At 50.0% G+C, this 20,844-nt stretch overlaps 1 protein-coding gene across 4 annotated transcripts; it reads right to left on the bottom strand.

Moving 5' to 3' along the window:
- Positions 1-907: 907 nt before the first annotated feature.
- On the bottom strand, positions 908-20,684 carry RRM2 (ribonucleotide reductase regulatory subunit M2). Of its 4 annotated transcripts, XR_005372067.1 has the most exons (14): positions 20,526-20,684; positions 20,378-20,452; positions 19,855-19,998; positions 19,433-19,549; positions 18,711-18,844; positions 16,766-16,860; positions 16,508-16,641; positions 15,515-15,619; positions 15,315-15,428; positions 4,349-4,490; positions 3,081-3,182; positions 2,634-2,701; positions 1,609-1,795; positions 908-1,028 (listed from the first exon to the last, which is right to left on the bottom strand). XR_005372067.1 is itself a non-coding variant. In XM_038560765.1 (10 exons), exons 1-10 carry the CDS (start codon positions 20,634-20,636, stop codon positions 15,085-15,087), a joined length of 1,182 nt encoding a protein of 393 aa, XP_038416693.1. In that variant the 5' UTR covers positions 20,637-20,684; the 3' UTR covers positions 13,333-15,084. The 4 variants fall into 4 exon arrangements, 1 of the variants encoding a protein (XP_038416693.1); XR_005372068.1 differs by having other exon boundaries at positions 914-1,841; XR_005372066.1 differs by having other exon boundaries at positions 914-1,795.
- Positions 20,685-20,844: the final 160 nt, after the last annotated feature.

Here is a 20,844-nt window from a genome sequence, read left to right as displayed (position 1 = left end):
CAGAAGCTAAATGCTGCAAGGACGCAGGCAGCCGCATGCAGCTGGAGCCCGAGCTCCAAGGCCCCCCAAATCTCTAGAACCGCAGGGATACCAAATGGTACTCTGCCAGCAGCTCCATAAACCTCATTTCCCGCCACATCATGCAAACATCTGGACAAGCACAGGTCCCAGAGAAACTTGCAAAAGAAATAAATCGTGCATTAGCGAGTAGATGCAAGACCTCGCCTCTGACCTGGGGAGCACCCAATGAGGTGCCTGGGGCGCCGGCTGTCAACTCTGGCTTCTCTGAGTCCTCAGAAGGGAGCACAGCCCGGCCCGAGCCAGGGACAAGTATGCTCCAAGGATTCCACCTTTGGGTCGGGCTCCGGGCCCGGAAGGCCTGAGCATCTGGAGTACGGGACTGTCTCCAGAAGGCCCTGTGAGGGGGTGGCAGCGGCAGGACAGACAGAATGGTCAGTTAGCACCGCGGCCACTCGCAGGTTAGCCAGATGGACAGGGGAGAGGATGAGGAGCTGGCGGTGAGCCCCACGTACCAACTATCCCCTCAGGGGCCAGAGGCTCCAAAGCATCATTTCGCTCTCTGGTTTTGTTTTGTTTTGTTTTTTAAGATTTTATGTATTTGAGAGAGAGAGAGAGAGAGAGAGAGAGAGAGAGAGAAAAGGAGCGCACAAGCGGGAGGAGGGGCAGAGGGAGAGGGACAAGCAGACTTCCGCTGAGCACAGAGCCTGACGTGGGGCTCGATCCCAGGACCCCCAGGATCATGACCTGAGCCAAAGGCAGATGCTCCACTGACCGGGCCACCCAGGCACCCACATTACCTCTTTCAGTCCCCACTGCTGTGACCCTCCTGCTGCCGTGGCGGGGACAGCAGCCTCCCCCAGGTCAGTTACCCACTGGCTCCCACATTCACTCATTCACTCAGTAAACATTTATTTGAGAGAATCCAGAGTGCTGTGCCCGTGTCGGAGGCTGTCTGAAGATACTGTGGGGACAGTAGACCCCGTCCCTGGCCTCGGGGGACTCACAACCTGCAGGGTGGGAGGAGGGTCAGCAAAGTGGCAGACAGGTGCATTCTACACAGCAGACTCTCAGGGCAGGTACACCGCGGGCCATGGGGGCACATCTGGGGAGGTGCCCAGGCTGAGCCCAGATGGCACAGAACTTGGACAGGTAGCCAGGTCCAGGCAGGGGGCGGGAGTCGCAGAAGCAGTGTATCTGGGGCCCCGAGGCTCAGGGAGGGTCCGGGCACGGCTGGCAAGGTGAAGCCAGCGAGGCACCTGGGCTAGTGCAGGATGAGGCCTTCACCTTGAGGAGCAGGGGCGCCCTGAGGGCTTTAGCACCCAATATGCTCTCTGCAAGATCATTCTAGGCGCTGTGTGGATAACAGACCAGGGGAAGACAGAGCGGGAGCAGGCAGCCTGACTGCCTGACTGGAGTGTGGCCGTACCCCAGGCGAGGTGGCCTTGGGGATCTCCAGTGCTCCAGTCGTTGCACTAGAGGGCAACTGGGAGTGGATCAGCAGGTGGTACTGGGCGGGGGAGGGGGGGTGCAGAAGGGAGGGTGCGAGGCTCCCCCTCCTGACCATACAGGAAATAGCACAGCCCACACCTGGATCTGCTCCCCAGCTCCTAGGGGCCAGAGTGCCATTTGCCAGACAGACGGCCAGCATATTTGGGGTGCATTTGGGGCAGTGTCGGCAGGGCGCCCAAGCGGAGATGTCGGTTGAATGTTCGGTCTGGAACTCAAAACCCACGTTGAGCTCCACAGACGGGTGAAGAGGCCCCAGGAGAAAACCCTGCAGGTGCAGAGGAGGGCGGAGTACGTACAGCAGAAGGCGAAGACTGAAAAGGGGCCATTGGAGGGGTAGGTACAGGATCATGGGGACGGGGCGGGGGGTGGGGGGGGGGGGCGGGGAGCTGCAGGGTGGCCACGGCCACAAGGGGGCGGCACGATGGACATAAAGGTTCAGAGCGACTCTGGAACCAGCCTGCCCTGCTGCCAGGCTCAAGTACCAGTTCCTCCCCTTAACTGGCTGTGTGACCCTGAGCAAGCACTCAGCCTCTCTGTGCCTTTGGTCCCTCAATCGTGAACGGACTTTGTGAGGAGTGAATGAGTCAGTATATGAAAAGGCCTTAGAAGAGCCCACGACAGTGCCTCATAGCAAAGGTCTCAGCCTCTCGGGACCAGAACGCAGGGTAGTGGTGAGACGGGGAGGAAGCAGAGCTAAAGCATGAGGGGACGTGGGTAGGTGGTAGTAGCTGCAGAGACGGAACAGGATGGGAAAGGGTGTCCGTCCCCTCCAAGGATGTATCACAGGAGGGATAGAGAAGCCCAGATGTGGGGTCCAAGCGCCCAGCACCTGTGCCCTGCACCCCTGCCTGGTTGTGGCAGTACTGGCTGACTGGTGTGAATGCCGACCCTACCCGCCCATCGCCTGCGTCCTCTCCTCCAGATAAAACCGCTTGGCCCCAAACTGAGTTCACCCTTCCAGGACCCTGGAGCCTCTGACTCCTGTTACACGCAGGCAACCCCTGATCTGATCCCTCTGGCTGTCTTTCCAACCCAGAACTCGGCCTGCCTGCCACCTCCACTACCGCCCCTCACCACCCCTGCAAGTCTCCAGCACCTCTGACCTGGACAGCTGCGACAGGCTCGGAGCAAGGCTCCTGCTTCCCCTGGGGCACGCCCACTGACACTCGACCTATGGAAACAAGAGTGTGCTTTGAAAAGGTTAAGACTGATCCCAAACCTCCCACGCTTCTCATTCCACTCAGAATGAAATCCAAACTCTTTACCGAGGCCTACAAGGCCCCACCAGACCCACTGTACACACACACACTGCCACCCCCACCCCCATCTCTGCTCTGGCCACACAAAAAACAAAAGCATCCCTGCCGCAGGGCTTTTGCACTAGCAATGCCAATGCCAAAAAACAAGCTTTCCTCTGCTAACCATGCGGTTTGTCCCCCACTTCCTCCTCCAGTTCCTCGGAGCTCTTCCTCCACTACCCACATGAAAGAGCATGACCCCTTTGCCTGTCGCCGCCTCCTCCCTACTTCCATTTCCTTCCCCCGACTTACCGCACATCAGTTAGTTGGCTGGTTTCCTAGGTCCCCGGGGCTGCACAATCTCCACAAGGGCCTGCGCTTCACCTGCTTTGTGTTTCGTTGTCTCCCTGGCATCTGAGCAGAGCAGACACATAGTAGGGCTCTCAGTCAACACAGGTGAGTTAACGGCCTCTCCACCCCATGCCTCACCCCTCCTCCCAATTGTTTTGTGTCTTGTGTGCGCTACTTTCTGGCCCTGGAACAGCAGTCCTCTCACCCACCCCTCCCCTCTTTCCTTCCCAACAAGAACAGGTCGGGACCTGCTCTCAACCCCCTCCCTCCTCCCTAGACCCAATTCCACCCTTCTCTTCACCCAATCTCTGGGACCTTGGGACATAGGACCCTTCATCGCCTGCTCTCTCGACTCCAAGACCAGGCCTCGGACACCAGGCTCCCAGACACAAGCAGCCACCACCTATGCTGAGAGCTGAGGCCTCTGTGGCGGGAACCAGGATGCAAAAGGAGGAGATGGTCCTGCCCCCGGGTTGACAGCCTCCCCGGGGCGGCCACCTCAACAGAAGGGACGTCATCCCAGCACAGCCTAACTCTCCACCGGAGGTCCTGGCTCTGCCACCCGCAGACTTCAGCCCTGGGCCCTTGAGAAAGTCTCCTGAGCAGCAGGGCGGGGACGTAGCTGGGTGCGCTGGGCTCCAGGGCCCAAGGCTTTCTGACTTGAAGGGGGGGCTTCAGAGCTGGCCCCCCGAGAACTGGCTCCGGGTTCCCTGAGCTCCAACCAGAGGCAACCGCAGAGAAGTGGGCGCACGCGTGAGTCACCAGCAGGCCCTGCGAGTGGCCATGACGTCTGCGTGATTCAGCCCGCACACTGCAGGGCACTTCCAGTGACAGCTCCGGGGCGGGCCCAGCCCTCCAGGCTCTGGGGTGGTGGTGGGGGGCGGGCACCAGCCATCTGCCTGGGGACGTACCGCCTTAGTTGCCACAACCGCTCTTCAATATTTATTACAGGAAAATTAAAACAGGAAAACAGAACAGAGAGAAAAACTGCTGTCACTCCCACCTCCCTGTTTTCCTTTCTCCATTTGCGATACCTCCTGTCTTTACCCGTATGTACCCAGATTTTTATGCCATCGTAACCACGGTACACGTATAATTTATGTGCTGCTATTTTCATCCACCCCTCTTCTGTGAGCTGCTCTCCGTGTGGCTGCATGGCCTTCATTTATTTACCGCCCATAGTGACCGGTTTCGCACTCCCCGGTAGAGATACTCCCTAACTCGTTCACCTGTTCTCCTTCTGCTCAGCATTCAGATTATTTCCAGCTCGAACTCTAACTGGAGACGAAAGCCGAGTCCCCTTTTAAAGATTTCAAAATGAATGGGAGGATGCAGCCATTCAGCGAGCATCACCGGTGGAGAGCCTTCCACCTGCAGAGGGCACAGAGAGAGCAAGTCACGGGGCCTTGCTTGCACACTCTGTGCACAGGCACAAATGCAAACCCACTGACAGCTACTAGTCTACTCCTCACCTGTCCCTCCCCGCTGCGCCCAGCTCCTAGCCTTTCAGTGGCTCCCCAAGGTCCTGCTCAAGCACCCATCACCAGTGTCTTGGATTCCCATCAGGGGACTCCTGCTCTACTGGGACCATAGGCCGCCATCCCCAGATACAGGGTGCTCTCTCTTGCCTCAGGGCTTTGCAAACCCAGGTCACCCCTCCTCCCCCTCCATGGTACCCCTTGGCATCCTCTCGTCTATGAAAACCTTCCTGCCTCCCCAAAGCCTGGATCCTCCTCTGTACTGCATGGCACCCAGGCTGACCACCTCAGCCCTTAGGGCCCCGCAGCAGTGCTGTGTAGTAAATGTTTCACCGCCAGCTCTCCAGAAAGGGATCCTGAATTGTAGCATTTACTAATTCCCATGGTGTAAACACTCACACCAAAGCCAATTCTGGGCTACCAAATGCTCAGCAATACACCGTTATACAGTTATTTCTATGGTAGAGACGCAACAGGTGCAAGACAGCCTCAGGAGCACAGATGACAGTAACAAGTGGTAAGACAGGGTTTGAGTATTTCCGCTATTTTTCCTTTAATATAATTTATCTAACTTTGAGCTTGCATAACTTACTTTCTAATGACTGTATCTAACAACTAGCTCAGTGTTACAAGCTGAATTGTGTCTCCCTAAGAGTCATGTGCTAAAGTCCCAACCCCCAATGCCTCAGTGTGACTGGTTTTGGAGATAAGGTGTTTAAAAGGGGTAATTAAATTAAAGTTAAATAAAATCATAAGGGTGGGTCCTGATCCAGTCTGACTAGTGTCCTTGTAGGATGAGATTAGTATGGAAAGATGGAGGAGCGACCGTGTGAGGACACAGAGGATACGGCCCGTCTGCGAGCCAAGGAGTGAGGCCTCAGGGAGAAACCAACCCTGCCGACAACTTGGTCTTGGATTTCCAGCCTCCAAAAGTGTAAAGAAATAAATTTCTGTTGTTCAAGCCGCCCAGTCCATATTTCCTTATGGCAGTCCCAGCAAGCTAACACACTCACAAAATTCCTAAAAATTTAGTAATTTGCCCTACTGCTCGTGCTCCCCGGTTTTATCACTGACCATCTCCCACTTTCCCTTTTCCCAACTTGACTGTGGACCCTCAAGAGCAAGGTCACGTCCCACTGAGAAGTCACCAAATGCCTTCTGGAAAGGTCCAAACAAAAAATATTTTAGCTCTACCTAAATATGGCCGGTCCACTCTGCCGTGGCAGCGTGAAAGCAGCTAGTGGACGGTACACACGTGAGTGTGCCTCTGCCCCTGGGGAGCCATCCGTGAGTGCTGAAATGTGGACTGTGTCATTTAAGAATACAAAGTATTCTTTTGACAAACCTTATAAATTCTTAGCTCAGAATCTGTACAAAAACAGGCAGTGGACCAGATTGGGCCCTGGGCCTAGTTTTGGGGGCCCCACCCTTTGGTCTGTCCCCCCCCTCCAAGTCCCTACCCCCCCACCCCCACCACAGCACAGAGCCAGGCACAGAGGGAGGAAAGACGCTATGTTAACGTTTGATGATCCAGGGATGAAGAAACGAAGCTCAACCAGCCGGCTCACAGGCTCTCCAGCTCTGCTGCCACAGACCACTTCCAGGCAATGTCATGAGTCTTTTTTTAATGCAAATTTTTTGTCTAATATGCAAGAGAAAAGAAGAGCTTTCTGAAACATTAATCAAGTCTCTCCCTGCAAAGTAGACACATCACCTCTTTGTTGGCTCTAACATTCTAAATCATCTCTCAGAAATAAAATCCAGCACCTCTTCCATTCGTAACTTGCATTTATTGAGCATTTCAGAAACATGCCAAATCAAACCTACGGAGACAGATCTTCTGGGCAGGGGTTTGCCAGGGGCTGGGAGGGGAAGGGGGAGTGGGGAGGGGCTGCCAATGGGTGCAGGGTCTCTTTCCGAAGATAGGAAAATGTTCTAAAGTCAACTGTGATGGTGGTTACACAACTCTGAATATATAAAAGCCAGTGAAATTTGCACTTTGAATGGGTGAATTGGATGGCCTGTAATTATATCTCAACAAAGCTGCTTGAAAATATTTGCTAGGGGATCCCTGGGTGGCGCAGCGGTTTAGCGCCTCCCTTTGGCCCAGGGCGTGATCCTGGAGACCCGGGATCGAATCCCACGTCAGGCTCCCGGTGCATGGAGCCTGCTTCTCCCTCTGCCTATGTCTCTGCCTCTCTCTCTCTCTCTCTCTCTATGACTCATAAATAAAAAAAAAAAAAAGAAAAGAAAATATTTGCTAGGCATTAGTCACCTGACTCTCACAATGTAATTTTTTTTTTAAGATTTTATTTTTTAAAGGAATCTACACCCAACGTGGGGCTCAAACCCACAACCCTGAGATCATGAGTCACAGGCTCTATCAACTAAGTCAGCCAGCGCCCCTCAGAGTGACAATTTCTAAAGCCAGGCTTTTTTGCTGCTGTCCTTGCACCAACAAACAGGCCCCCTGTAGCGTGAAGCTAGCTCAGCAACTGAAACTCAGATGGGCCCAAGGGAGGCCGGGGCAGCCCCAGGCAGGCACCTGTTTGCACACCTTCCACGGCAAACGTTGATGGTGCCCGTCCTTGGCCTCTGCAGGAGAGGCTGCCCCCCCAGGTGGAGGAGAGGCACATTGCAAGCCACACACAGGTAGCTAGTTCCCAAGCCTTCTGGAAACAGCTGGAACCTTCCTGTTTTCCACCTTCAAGTTCAGTTACTGAGCCGGAGGTTCCAATTAGCTGTGTGATGTGTCACCCTCCACAGGCAGCCTTCGTAGGGCATTGCAGACTCTACAGGCGCACGACCTCGTTTGGGAGTCTCGAGCAGAGGTTGGGAGTGGCTCTCTGGGTCCAAAGCCTGTGCCTGTGATGACAGGCAAAACTCCCGCCCAGATAGGCCCCCTGGACCCCGTGACACTGGTTGAGGCAGCGCAGAACAAGGGGAGCGAGGACACGGTCCTTGCTGAGTAGAAGCCACTTCCTCAGGTCCGGAGTGGAGGCCTAGGGCTGGGGGCAGGACACCCAAGTTCCAGTCCTGGTTGGCTGCCATGTTTCTACCTGTGGTCCTCAGCAAGGCCCATGACCTCCCTGAGCCTCCTGAACACGGTTGTAAAATGGGCCTTGTCATCCATGTCCCCCTCTCCACCCCACCCCCCCACACCCACGAGGGGTGGTTGTGGATCCCATGAATTCAGAGCTGTGGCTTCTGTTTGGGTAGAACTTGGCTGCATGCGGCACAAACATCCTGATTCTATCAGGACTTTATTGGCTTACTTAAGTGAAAAGTCCGGGGAGTGGAATTCAGGCATGGCTGGATTCAGAAAATGAGCAAGGTCACGAAGACCTCGTCTTCTCTGAAGATCCGCAGACCAGCTCCCCTTTCCTGAGTATGGTTTCCTCTCTCAACAGGCCTGCCTTTCTGGCTGCCAGGTGGCCACAGCAGCCCCATCCCCTCAGCACCCAAAATGCCAAAGCCAAGGGTAAAAACAGTCTCCCTCTCCTCCCCAAACTTAACGCAAGTCCTAAGCCTCTGGTGGGTAAGAACAGAGCCCTCATCACATGGAGTCTGGAACAGCAGGGGCTATGGCCAGGGAGCTCTTGATCCTGGGCAGGTCAGTCAGTGGCCTGAGGGAAAAACCAGACTTTCCAAGGCCCTACTCAGTCCGAAAGCATCTAGCCAACACCAGGAGACACAACAGCTCTCCTCCCACCACCTCCACCCGATTCAGAGTGAGGAATGAAAGGCCTTCTGGGGTGCCTGGGTGGTTCATCGGTCCAACTCTTGGTTTCAGCTCAAGTCATGATCTCAGGGTCGTGAGACTGAGCCCTGGGCTCAGCAGGGTGTGTACTTGAAGATTCTCTCCTGCCCCTCTTCTCACTCACACACTCTTGCTCTAAAATAAATCTAAAAACAACAACAACAACAACAAAGGCCTTCTTTGGGTCACATGCAACCTTGGCCCTGATCCTATAAACATTCAGGTCAGGCTACACCCCACAAGGCTCAGCCCACCCAAACTGGGAGGGCCTGATGCACCCTCTCTGCAAGCCATGCCACCCACCACTATCCAGGCCCCAACTCCTTGCCCTATGTTACTGTTGCCCAAATGGTATCGGTTGCACCGTTCATGAACAGCCAGTAGGTTACATCTGCCCAACCCACACTGGGCCCCAGAACCCCACCCCGGTGCTCCTGCCCAGACACAGGACTAGGCACCTTCTCATGTCTGGAAGGAATGCAAAGGAAGACAGTCTGTAAAGGCTGGACTCCAGGTCTGAACTTCCAACCAACTGCATCTAAACTCAGAGGACTCTCTAAAATTGGCATAAAAGCAAACACAGGGACAATGCAACTAGAGAAGTTAAAAAAAAAAGTTACTAAAGAGGATTAGATTTGGGACACCTGGGTGGCTCAGCAGCAGTTGAGTGTCTGCCTTGGGCTCAGGGCATGACCCCGGGGTCCTGGGATGGAGTCCCCGCATCAGACTTTCTCCAGTAAGCCTTTCTGCCTTAAAGTCCTTTTTTTCTTATGACACAGGGTAGCCCAGGGCTTTCCCTCATCCTTCCCACCCCTTTGCATTACGTAACGTTCAGAAACAGCTTCTAGCTAGAGTTCTTTTCATCAAATCTTGAGTTTCTGTGATTTTAACTGGTCTACTCACATGAATTGGTCTTATTGATCTACCAAGCTTTCCATTGACTTCTCTTGCCTTTTTTTTTTCTATTAGACCGATCACCTTTTCACTCTGCCACCGCTTTGAAAGTGACACGCTCTGGTGTGTTCTTGTAAGAACTGTAGACTCGGGGATCCCTGGGTGGCACAGCGGTTTGGCGCCTGCCTTTGGCCCAGGGCGCGATCCTGGAGACCCGGGATCGAATCCCACATCAGGCTCCTGGTGCATGGAGCCTGCTTCTCCCTCTGCCTATGTCTCTGCGCCCCTCTCTCTCTCTCTCTCTCTGTGACTATCATAAATAAATAAAAAAAATAAAATTCTTTAAAAAAAAAAAAAAAGAACTGTAGACTTCACGTTATCTGGTGTTGAGCCTGCTGGCCTGCTCTTTTTTTTTTTTTTTTAATTTTTTATTTATTTATGATAGTCACAGAGAGAGAGAGAGAGGCAGAGACACAGGCAGAGGGAGAAGCAGGCTCCATGCACCGGGAGCCCGACGTGGGATTCAATCCCGGGTCTCCAGGATCGTGCCCCGGGCCAAAGGCAGGCACCAAACCGCTGCGCCACCCAGGGATCCCTGGCCTGCTCTTATTTACAGCACAGGGACCTGCTATATCGTCTAGTGTTCTGGGTCCACTTGATTTTATCAGTACTTAGATTCACTACCCGCTGACCTTTCTTCACTCACTGCCATCCTTTCTTTTGGTTCAATTTTCTCTGTAAAGTGTATTCTTTAGTCATTCTTTTGAAGAAGGGGTATGAATGAACTTTGTCTGAAGTCTCTCTTACTTTCAAATAAGTTTATTTTCTCAGCACTTAAAGATTTGGTCCCATAACCTTTTGGCTTCAACTGCAGTGCTGTTGAAAATTTTGCTTAATAATTACTCCTTTATAGATCTACCATTCCTGTAAACTTTAATGACATTTGTCCATATACTCTGCAGATTCACTATAAATGGGCCTAGATATGGATATTTTTAAGACTTTATTTATTCATGAGAGACACAGAGGGGCAGAGACACAGGCAGAGGGAGAAGCAGGTTCTTTTTTTTTTGGGGGAGAAGCAGGTTCCACGCAGGGAACCCGACATGGGACTCGATGATCCTGGGTCTCCAGGATCACACCTGAAGGCAGCGCTAAACCGCTGAGCCACCCAGGCTGCCCTGGATTTATTTTCATTGGGATTCCTTGCACTTTTTGATTGAGTCACTTCTAGAAAATCATCAGTCATCATCTCTTTAAATATTAGCTATCCAGTCCCTCAGGAACACTTTGTTTAAAAATAACATGCGCCCCCCCCTTCCATCATCCACATCTCCCTCCCATCTACTTCTCAGTAATCCCTCAGGTCCCTTCCCATCAATACACCCTCAGCTGTGTCTCCTCTTACTAAGCATCTTTCTTTTTTTAAACTCCAAGACCTTTAATTCCAGTAATTTTGCTATATTCCAAAAACTGTAGCAAGTTTTTAAAAAATCATCCCATTTCTTTAGAATATTGTTCTTTGGGTTTTCATTTTTCCCCCCTGAACCCATTATATCATCATGTATCATCTTAATTTTAAGTTTCTGGATTTTTAAAAATATTTATTTTTAGAAAGAGGGTGTGGGTAGGAGGGCCAGAGGGAGAGACTCTCAAGCACTCTCCATTGAGCACAGAGCCCAACCAGGGGCTCGCTCTCAGGACCCCGGAGATCATGACCTGAGCCAAAATCAGGAGTTGGACCCTTAACCAACTGAGCCACCCAGGTGCCAGTTTCTGGATTTTCATACCTGTGGTTCCTACAATCATGTGGTTTCCTCCTGTGTTTTAAAATTGGCAAGGATGAACACCATCTGTGAGAATCACATGCACCCAGGTTGGGCTGACATATGTTTCTAGACCACAAACTTGTGAGTGGTACAGGCCTGGGGTTGTGACTTTGGAGTCCAGGAAAACGAATACGTTTATCCCCCCTACCCCTACCCCATGGGATTATCTCCTAGCCCCACTTCACTAGGGGTCCTGGCTTGATAGCAGGTTCTGGCTCTAGCTCCTCCACTAATAGAGGTCAATCTCTCCCCTCCAGATCCAATAGGTGTTTGGTCCCTCACCCCCCAATTTCTCTAAGGGAGGAAGAACTACCCTCCCAGAGCTGCAATGAGCCTGTTTTCCCAGTCCCGGTCTGTTCCCGGCATCAGAAAATTGCCCTTTCTTAGGAAATCATTACCCACTTAACTTTTATGATGACTGGCCAAGTTTTTAAAACTGGGGGTGGGTGTCCAGGTCACCTCAGTTTGCTCTCTTGCTGGAACCACCAGTACTTAGAGGCAGGCCAAGGGGTCTGTGGTCCCTGAACCTTACATCCACAGTGGGTTTAGCCACTCATCAGAAAACATCCTGATGTGAGGATCCCCTGCAGGGAACAAGGGCCATCACGGATCACACTCTCAAGTGCCCAGAGTACACCAGGGAGGTAGCCTCCTCTACAGAAGCAGAGTCGGGGGGAGAGAGATGATGGGGTGTGGGGTATGCTATCAGCCTTCTCTGGGTCCAACAGGCCAAGCCATACAATCCTACTCTCTCAAAAGCCAAAGCAGTTCCCCGGGGAGCTGCAACCATATTGCTATGCAGAATTAAACCACTATTAGGATCTCCAGGCCAATGGTGGCAGAGCTCTTCATCCTCAATGGCACACATAAACAGCCAGTCAGCAACCTAGCCAGATGGCCTTAATACCCATCCAGTTCCAGCTCCACAAGAAGCCGGTCATCAGCTCAGATCACAGGCCACGGCGAGCAGACAATTCTGACTCCGTGGCCTAACCACTTAACTGATGCAGGTCCTCTAGGTGAAGTATGAGAAGTGTGTTCTAGAGTGGGCAGCTGGCACAGGTGGCCCACAGGGAAGCTGTTTTAAGTTGATCCTGAGAGCATGGCTGCCCAGAACACCCCATTGGGCCTGCCACCACCCTGATCTTACACATCCAATGACATTAGAGTGCCCTTGGGGTATGAAGGCAACAATCTCAGGTTCGTCCAAGACACAGAACACACCTGCTCCCAAGACCTCACCCACCCCAAAATACTCAGCTCAAATTAATTTCTCATTCACCAGGGCCCAATCCTAGGAGCCTTTATGCTAAGACACAGGTAAGGACCTGAATGTGCCTTCTACAGGAGCCTTGGCAGGAAGACCAGGAAGAGAATCTGGAGGACCAGTCCCCACCTCCCTCCTCCTCCTCCACAGAGAAACAAGATCACCCCCCAACACAAGCTTCTCCTAATGCTCCCATCCACCTCAAGTTCTCGGCTATGCCTTCCCTGCCCTGGCTCATGGTCTAACCGAGTCACTCACACCTCAGCTTCCTCCTTGGGAACCTAAGCTGCAGAGGGCTGGCTAGGTTCCCTGCCACCTCTCCTATGCTTCAGAACAGTGCCTGATGGGGCAGCTGTGGTCACACACATACCTGCAGATTTCAAGTGGCAGGATAGACAAGGTCATGAGTTCAGAAAGGCTTTAGGAAGGTAGGCCAGGAAAAGCCATTCATAGACAGAGGGACTAATCCCAGCCCACCAAGAAGTCCACGCAGCTCAATTTGGTGAGGAAGAGCAAAGCGAGGAAGACCCACCCACATCATGTAACAAGATAGGAAAACTGAGGCCGAGCAGCAGCTCACCCACGGATGTTGGGAATTTAAGCCCCCTCTATCCTGACTTACAGACTCCGTGGGCAGCATAGGGAATGCTTTTGACCATCACCTCTCAGGCACCCCTTCTCCTATAGACCTTATGCCAGAACAGGGATCAGAAGTCCCCTCCTCAAAATGGATGAAAAGCAAATAAACTCAAATCTTCAGGAAAAGTATTTTTCTTCCTAAACTGAAATGCGAATTAATTTATCAAGGAACGGACATAAGAACAGCTCATTTAATCCCAGTGCAGTATTCAATTTTGAGACTTTGAAACGCTTGACTAAAACCTGCTTCCCTCTAAACGGCTTAGGAAACGGAATCGGAGTTGGCAAAAATTAATCCTCACGTTACGCACCAAAGGGAGGCAGGATCTGAAAATCTGCTTCCGACTTCCGTCTGCACCCGACACGCGAGGCAAAAACGTTTATTCACCTTTGTGTTGCACAAGGGTAAGAACCACATTATCTAGATTCACTTCAGGTAACAATAATTTAAAAGACAGCCACCGTTACAGAAATTTTTAAATTGACTATTTGACAATTTATACAATAAATGAAGAAAACTGACAAAAAAACAGGTCAGTGATCACCCAACACAAAAAGACAGGTTAACAAATGTGGCCAAAGGATCAGTGCGTATCATCCACCACCTTCTCGTAACCTCCTGGCTGGGTTTTTTGTTTTTTTTTCTTTTTTTTTTTTTTTGATGGGGAGGGAGAAAGCAGGGGTAACACAAAGACAGGTTGATTCAAACTAATCCTATTAAGTATATTATTTTATACTTCTTTCTAAAATTACTGTGTGAACAGAACCTGTATTAATATAGCTCATGCAACTCTAGTTTTCTACTGCAGGTCAGGAATCCAACAAGGTAATGCTCAGATTGAGGCAAAAGCTGGAAGTAAGTGCCCTGAAGACTATCTGCTCCAATCATGAACTGCACTAACTGAGCAATTATTTCAAAATATGAACCAGATATAAAAGAACAAAAAAACAGAAGAAATATCTAATTGAAAAAACATGTAGTAGACACAAATGGATTAGGTCAACATTACCTACTTACAAATTAGACCAAATCAGAGAAAATGCTCAACTTTCCGGGGAGCCAATTTCAGTTCTGGTTGTGCCACTTAATTGGAGCAAGATCCTAAGCGGGTCAATTCGTGCAAGGATTGATTTCAAAATCAATTTACAATATTATCTCAGACCCTACAGCTAAGGATCTAAGGATCTTCTTTCTATAAGAACTCAAGGTGGGGGAAAATGTGGTTTGAGAAATAAAAGGATGCTGATCCTCGCACACCCCCAGGCGACCAGCAGTCAGCCTACATCACACTTCAAGCTCTAATGATTTAATTGGAACCTCCTTTCCCCTCTTATCCACAATACTTGACCTGGCCTCCAAAATATAAAACACAACCTGCGTTTCTTCATGGCACCAAGTGGCTAATACCTAGGTATATGAAGGATTGACTTTAAAGTTGATTAAAGAGAACATCAATTCATTATAGAAAATAAACAGAAATAACATGCTTGATTCACACAGGTTTGATGGACTTTTTGGTTACCTAGTAAATTGCAAACTGGCTCCCATTAGTGGTCAATAGAATGCTCTGCATTTGGGCTAGAAACCAGATTAAGTTAAATCAAGCCTTTATTTCAACAGTACAAACTATGTTTATTTGTGTGTAAAGTGCCAGTTTTATATAAAAATCGGTACGTAAACTTAAAAATCTGCTTTGAAGCACAGAGGCTGACACCGCCCGAGGGCCTTAGACTAACTAATTAATCGTGCTAGATCAGACTCACTTGAGTCCCCACACTTTTGAGACCTGACTGCCACCAAGAGCCACTGTGAAGTCAGTGGACAGCCAGCCTGCCCGCAAAAGCCAAACACGGCCAATATCTTTCATTAAGAATCCGAGTAGCTTTTTGTCTATGCTTCTTTCTGGGTGAGACGACTAGCATTAACTGATCAACAGGCTTGCTTATGAGGTAGCTACACAGTTTTAACAATACTATTAATGAACGTTATGGATGATTCATGGTGTAGCTGGTTTGATACACTTCAAGTAGCTGATTTTTTTTTTTTTTGATGAGAAAGGGAAAAAAAAAAATCAGCAAAGAGCACATCTTCATTCACTTAGAAGTCAGCATCCAAGGTAAACGAATTCTCTGTTGGACTTGACATCACTCCCATCCTCTGATACTCGCCTACTCTCTTCTCAAAGAAGTTAGTCTTCCCTTCCAGTGAAATATTCTCCATAAAGTCAAATGGATTTTCTACTCTGAAAACCTGAAAAGGTTCACAGGAAAATTTAAATACAGAACAGCAGTTTCAGGAGAACCAGAAGGCTATAAACAATACTGTACCTTGCTAAAACCGAGCTCCAGCATAAGTCGGTCTGCCACGAATTCAATATACTGCTTCATTAACGTGCAATTCATCCCAATGAGCTTCACTGGCAAAGCCTCCGTGAGGAACTCCTAGGGATCGAAACGCAGCTTCTCAATAGAACAGAAGCATAAAGACCTCTTCTGGTGAGCACAAGAGACCCTCCTGTATCACCCACCTGTTCTATCCTAACGGCATTGATAATTATTTCCTTCACCCTCTGCTCTGAAGGTTTGTGGACCAGGTGTTTGAACATCAGGCAGGCAAAGTCACAGTGTAAACCCTAGAAGAAAAGGTTTAAGATCACTATAAAACCAGACGTCTATCGTTAACGTGAAACAGGAAATGGCTTTACCCTTTTCTGCATTCTCCTCATATGTCTCATGCGAACATACTAAAAGCACTTAAAACTGTCAAAGGGAAAAGGATTTCAACTGCCATCTGCTCTGTGTAGGTCACGGCAGGTTCAGCCTTATCCCAAGGCCCTCAACACTGCTACCCAGGGCAATGACAGCAGGCCAAGTCTGTTCCCTGCTGCCCCATACAGGAGCACAGGACAGGGTAGGACTTCAGCTCAAAGCATTTTTTTCTACATCCGTGAGCTCTCATTTTGCCACTATTCCCAGCAGTGACTAGGCTGCTTTGAGATTGACTTGGCTGGTTTTGAGATTTACAACCTAATGGTCAGGAAATCAGTGATGCAACTGCCAGTGAATGGAGTCTACAAGTCTTAGTGCCAAGTAACCCTGATGTTCCTAGATCAGAAGGAAGAACTTACAAAGCAAGATCAACTTATTGGTCACTGGGCTCCAAGCATGACAGGGTCTGTGGCTCTGGCTTTGCCAACTAGAATCAAATGAGAGCATCTAGACATCTTCGCCTTTCCCTCCAGCTTAATCCAAGTGCAGTCAAAGACAGGACACTGGACCAGAAGGATTCTCACTTCCTTTAGGATGCTTATCGACCAACTTTGGAGCACAGTAGGCTCATACAGGAGACTGGACGAGTATTGAGAATACAAGTACTTTCAATATATTTCATGTTCTACCAAGCCCAGATATGGCTGAATTCATGTTCAATGTGGACATGAGGCAACATTTTATCGAGTTCCCTTCAGTGAACCAAAGAGTTGTAGATGTTTGGGGTGCACATTAGCCTGAATTAGACTCACCTCATCTCTGCTAATAAGTTCATTGGAAAACGTGAGGCCAGGCATCAGGCCCCGTTTCTTGAGCCAGAATATTGACGCAAAAGAACCCGAAAAGAAGATTCCTTCCACGGCAGCAAAGGCCACAACCCGTTCTCCTGTGAAGAGTTAACACCGACATGGTTCCGGTGAGCAACCGTACATGTGCACAGGAAGGGCCAACAAACCATGATGTCACTTAGAGGATGAAACTCAGGCATCCGTGGGGCCAAGTGGCCTTACCATAGGTAGCTTCTTTGTCCCCAATCCAACGCAAGGCCCAATCTGCCTTCTTCTTTACACAAGGCATCGTCTCAATGGCGTTGAAGAGAAATTCCCTAGGAGACACCCAGAATATCAGCAATTACAGCAAAGACTTCCTACCACAAACATGTAGAGAACACTGGGACCAAGGCGAAATTGAGACTCAAAACTGAAATGTTTTCTCATTACCTTTTTTGCTTCCCACCCCCCACCAAGTGTTCTTTTTAAAATCCCAACATTCATTTGGCTCCTGTTAATACCAAAATAGGTATTCTTTACTTCACAAGGAGCCCTGAGATCTACTAACCTTAAAAGTCTTAGTCCATTACACCAAGAACATTTATCGGCTTTTATTATATCAAGTCCAGGTCATGACAAAGTTCACAGGCCCTATCTTTAAACTTGAGAAGCCATAAAATCTTAACTGCTAAGACTATTTAAGCTACGCTGACCATTATCTTCCTAGGTAGCACCATCTTCACTAATCATATCGGGCTAATTATATAGGCCCCAAATGCCATATGGATATAATAAAATAATTAAAGCCAATAAACCGAATAATCTGAGCTTGCTTCCTACTTATAAGTCTATACTTACACTGATGATCCCAGATCAGGAAAGTAAATCAACTGTCCCCCCGACTTGCCTAGTTCTTCCTTATTATCCTCTTCCGCCTTCTGTGCCCAGCTTGGGAGTCTAGATTCCCCAGCCTGTCCCTTTATCAGGTGACCTTGTCTTCTGAACCCAAGGTCATTAGAGCAACCACATTGCTCTCTTCATTCTCTTTCCATGTCGACATCCTGAGACCAGGGTCTGCCTCTCCCTAGCTTTTGAACCACCAGACCCTCCTGATCCTACTGCCCATTCTGTTTATTTATCTCAGTCAGGCCTACGTTTATCCTTCCTCATTTCGGTCTATAAACTTGTCTCCCGAAGCCTGCCAGCCCTTCCAAGCCACCACTCATTTTTCCCCTTCACATTATTCCAGATAAGCCACAAGAGCCTACTTTACAGCTCTATCACTTCTGTACCACGCAGGACTCTCATCCTGAAGTTGACCTTGGTATCTAGACCACTCACACGGCCATTTCTAACTTTCTCCTCCTCTCCAATCTGGAAAATGTAAAACTGGCCTCAAGCTACCTTGATTTCTCCTCTGTGATCCCATAATGCAAACCCATCTCCTCACACAGTCCTGTGCCTAAACTCATCTATCAGTAAACTGCTGCCTTTGCTTCACTCTAGAATCTCTCTCTTAAACTTATTTTCTGTACCACATTACAAGGTCTTTAAGAGGAAAAGTAACGTTCTATTTGGATGTGTCCTCTATTCCCCTCCACTTTGCCCCAGCTTCTCGTTTGAGGTTAACAGATTTGCACATGAGTAAAAACTGTCAGACCTAGGATTTCCTTCATCGTACAGCCTCTATGGATGTGTTTTGTTTTGGAAGAAAGACACTGGATTCAATGACCAACAGTATACTCCCATCTCTAAAAATGGAGTAACCTCATGACTTTTTTTTTTTAAGATTTTATTAAAAAAAAAAAAAAAGATTTTATTTATTTATTCATGGGAGACACAGAGAGAGATGCAGCAGAACACAGGCAGAGGGAGAAACAGGCTCCATGCAGGGAGCCCAATACAGGACCCGATCCCGGAAACCTCAGATCATGTCCTGAGCTGATGGCAGACGCTCAACAACTGACCCATCCAGGTGTCCCTCATGACTTGTTTTTAAGTGACTGGCTAATAAAGTGAGTTTAGGCCTCTTCCTCAGAGCACACAGGACGAGGGGCAGTAGAAACTGCCTTGTCTGCCTGCCTAGTCACTTGGAATCCTTCTACCCCTATGTAACCGCGAAAAGTTGAAATATTTTAACAATTAGTGAATCCTGAACACGTTGGCAGACCACCCAAATACTCACCTTTCTTTGGAATCTTTAATATAAGTGTCAATGAGGAGACTATACATCTCAGAGTGGATGTTTTCCATGGCAATTTGGAAGCCATAGAAACAGCGGGCTTCCGTAATCTGAACTTCTTGGCTAAACCGCTCCACCTAGTGGTAAAACACATCACAATTCAGCTCCAGGAACATCCACTCAGGATCCTGGATACATCACACTCCCTTTGCAGTATTATAAGGTTTGTTTCTATTTTTAGAAACAATACGTTTTCACTATTCTGGGGTAAAGCTGGACATTTTATGCCAAAATTTTACCTCAATTTACAGATCAGGAAACAGATAAGGTCTATTTTATAGGGATTATGCAAACATTCTTCATTTCTTCCTAGTCCACTGCAGGAAGGAACCACTCACAATAAGACATATATGGAATCAAATTTTTTTAAAAAAGCAAAGCCACAAAAAAGAAACAATGTCATAGTCATAAGGAGTAAACCTATTCCTACCACTTGACATTGTCTTTAAGCTTCTTGAGCCCGGAGGGGGGACAATGACTAACCCTAAAGAAGAAACAACTGCAAAGTAGATTATAAAACAGGAAACACCATGTAATAGAACTACCAGCTTACAAATACAGAACTTAAAAAGATGAGGAAAGAGGATTAGTTTTTTTCTGGAATGACTTGGCCCGTTTCTTTAATCTGGAAGCGAACGAAAGCAGATGTTTTTTTGGAAACTCACCAAGTTTTCATTTACTATGCCATCGCTCGCTGCAAAGAAAGCCAGAACATGGGATATAAAATATCTCTCCTCAGGCTTCAGGGATTCCCAGTGCTGAATGTCCTTGGAAAGATCCACCTGAGGTTTAAGAGGTTCACAAGGGACGGTAAGCATGTGGGGCCGTACACACACATACCTAACCCTTAGACCTTCTTCTGTTAAGTGTCCTGACACCACTTGATCGGGAACATCCCTCCCATGCTCAGCTCCCTTTGCCACTTAGAACGTCTCACATCCTCAGTGGGCAACCATCCCCAAGAGGGGCAAGAGGAAGAGTTAAGTATATTTCAAGCAAGTTGCATCCACTCCTGCAGGGGGCTTCCTCTGGGGGCAACGCTTACTACACTTAACCTTGTAGGGCCCCAGCTCCTGCCTCGGGTTACCTCTTCGGCTGTCCAAAAGGAAGCCTCCGCTTTCTTATACATCTGCCAAATATCATGGTACTCGATAGGGAAGATGACAAAGCGACGGGGGTTTTCTCTCAGCAGTGGTTCCTCCTCCGCGCTGGGGGCAAGTACCTTAGTTTTCTGTGGGGGTGAGAAAGTAATGAAATGTCTCTGGTAGGGCGAACCACATGAAATCGCCACTTTTTGCGGCCCAGCGCGTTCAGTTACCGGCAATCCCGTGTGGTTCGGCGTGTCAAGTGTCGGCTGTCACACACGGCATGGTACAGAGAACACAACCGGGGTGCAAGAGGGGAAAGGGGGGAGTGTGCGCAAGTGTGAGGAAGGGCAGACAGGAGCGGGAGGGAATGCCTTGGCGGGAAAGGAGCGCGGGCCGGGGAGTGGCTGGGTTAGAAACGCAGGGGAGACAATGAGGCTTTGGCGCCAACAGGCGGCGGGCGCCCCCTGCCGGCAGCGCCCCGCCCGCACAGGCCGCTTCCCCGCCGGCCGCCCCGCCACTCACCGGCTCGGCGGGCTCCTGGAAGATCCTCCGGGCGGTCTTGCTGGCCAGCACGCGGGTGCCGCTGAGGGCCGGGGGCTGCGGGGAGACGCGCGGTGAGGGGCAGCCCCAGCCCTCAGGTCCCCGCCCCCGGGCCCGCGCGCGCGCTCACCGTGTTCTCCTTGTCCGCCAGGCTGAGCCCCTTGAGGGGCGAGAGCTGGAGCTGCTGCTGCTGCTGCTGGGGGTCCGCGATGGTGGCGAGCGGGACGCGGACGGAGAGCATGGCGGCGGCAGGCGGGCTCGGCGGCGGCGGCGGCGCAGGTCCGGGGAGCCCCCGCGCCGCCGGGCCGGCCTTTAAAAGCCCACCGCCGAGGGGCGCGCGCGGTGGGCGTGGCCAGGCGCCGCCTTCCCATTGGATGCGCCGCCGGACGTCCGCGATTCGAGAGCCGCGCGGGAGCCCCCGCCGCCGGCCGCCCCGGACCCTGCGCGAC

This window comes from Canis lupus, chromosome 17 (genome assembly GCF_011100685.1).
Source record: "Canis lupus familiaris isolate Mischka breed German Shepherd chromosome 17, alternate assembly UU_Cfam_GSD_1.0, whole genome shotgun sequence".
NCBI lineage: Eukaryota > Metazoa > Chordata > Mammalia > Carnivora > Canidae > Canis > Canis lupus.
This window is presented reverse-complemented; position numbering and strand designations above follow the sequence as displayed.

Bases quoted from the DNA above. Each gene is read 5' to 3' on its own strand.
- RRM2 (XM_038560765.1), bottom strand. From the start codon at position 20,636: ATGCTCTCCGTCCGCGTCCCGCTCGCCACCATCGCGGACCCCCAGCAG. The intron at 16,861-18,710 runs GTGAGTATTTGG...GGTGTCTCCTAG, and splicing joins ATTAAAGATTCCAAAGAAAG to GGAATTTCTCTTCAACGCCA. The intron at 15,238-15,314 runs GTACAGTATTGT...GAACCTTTTCAG, and splicing joins TGGAGCTCGGTTTTAGCAAG to GTTTTCAGAGTAGAAAATCC.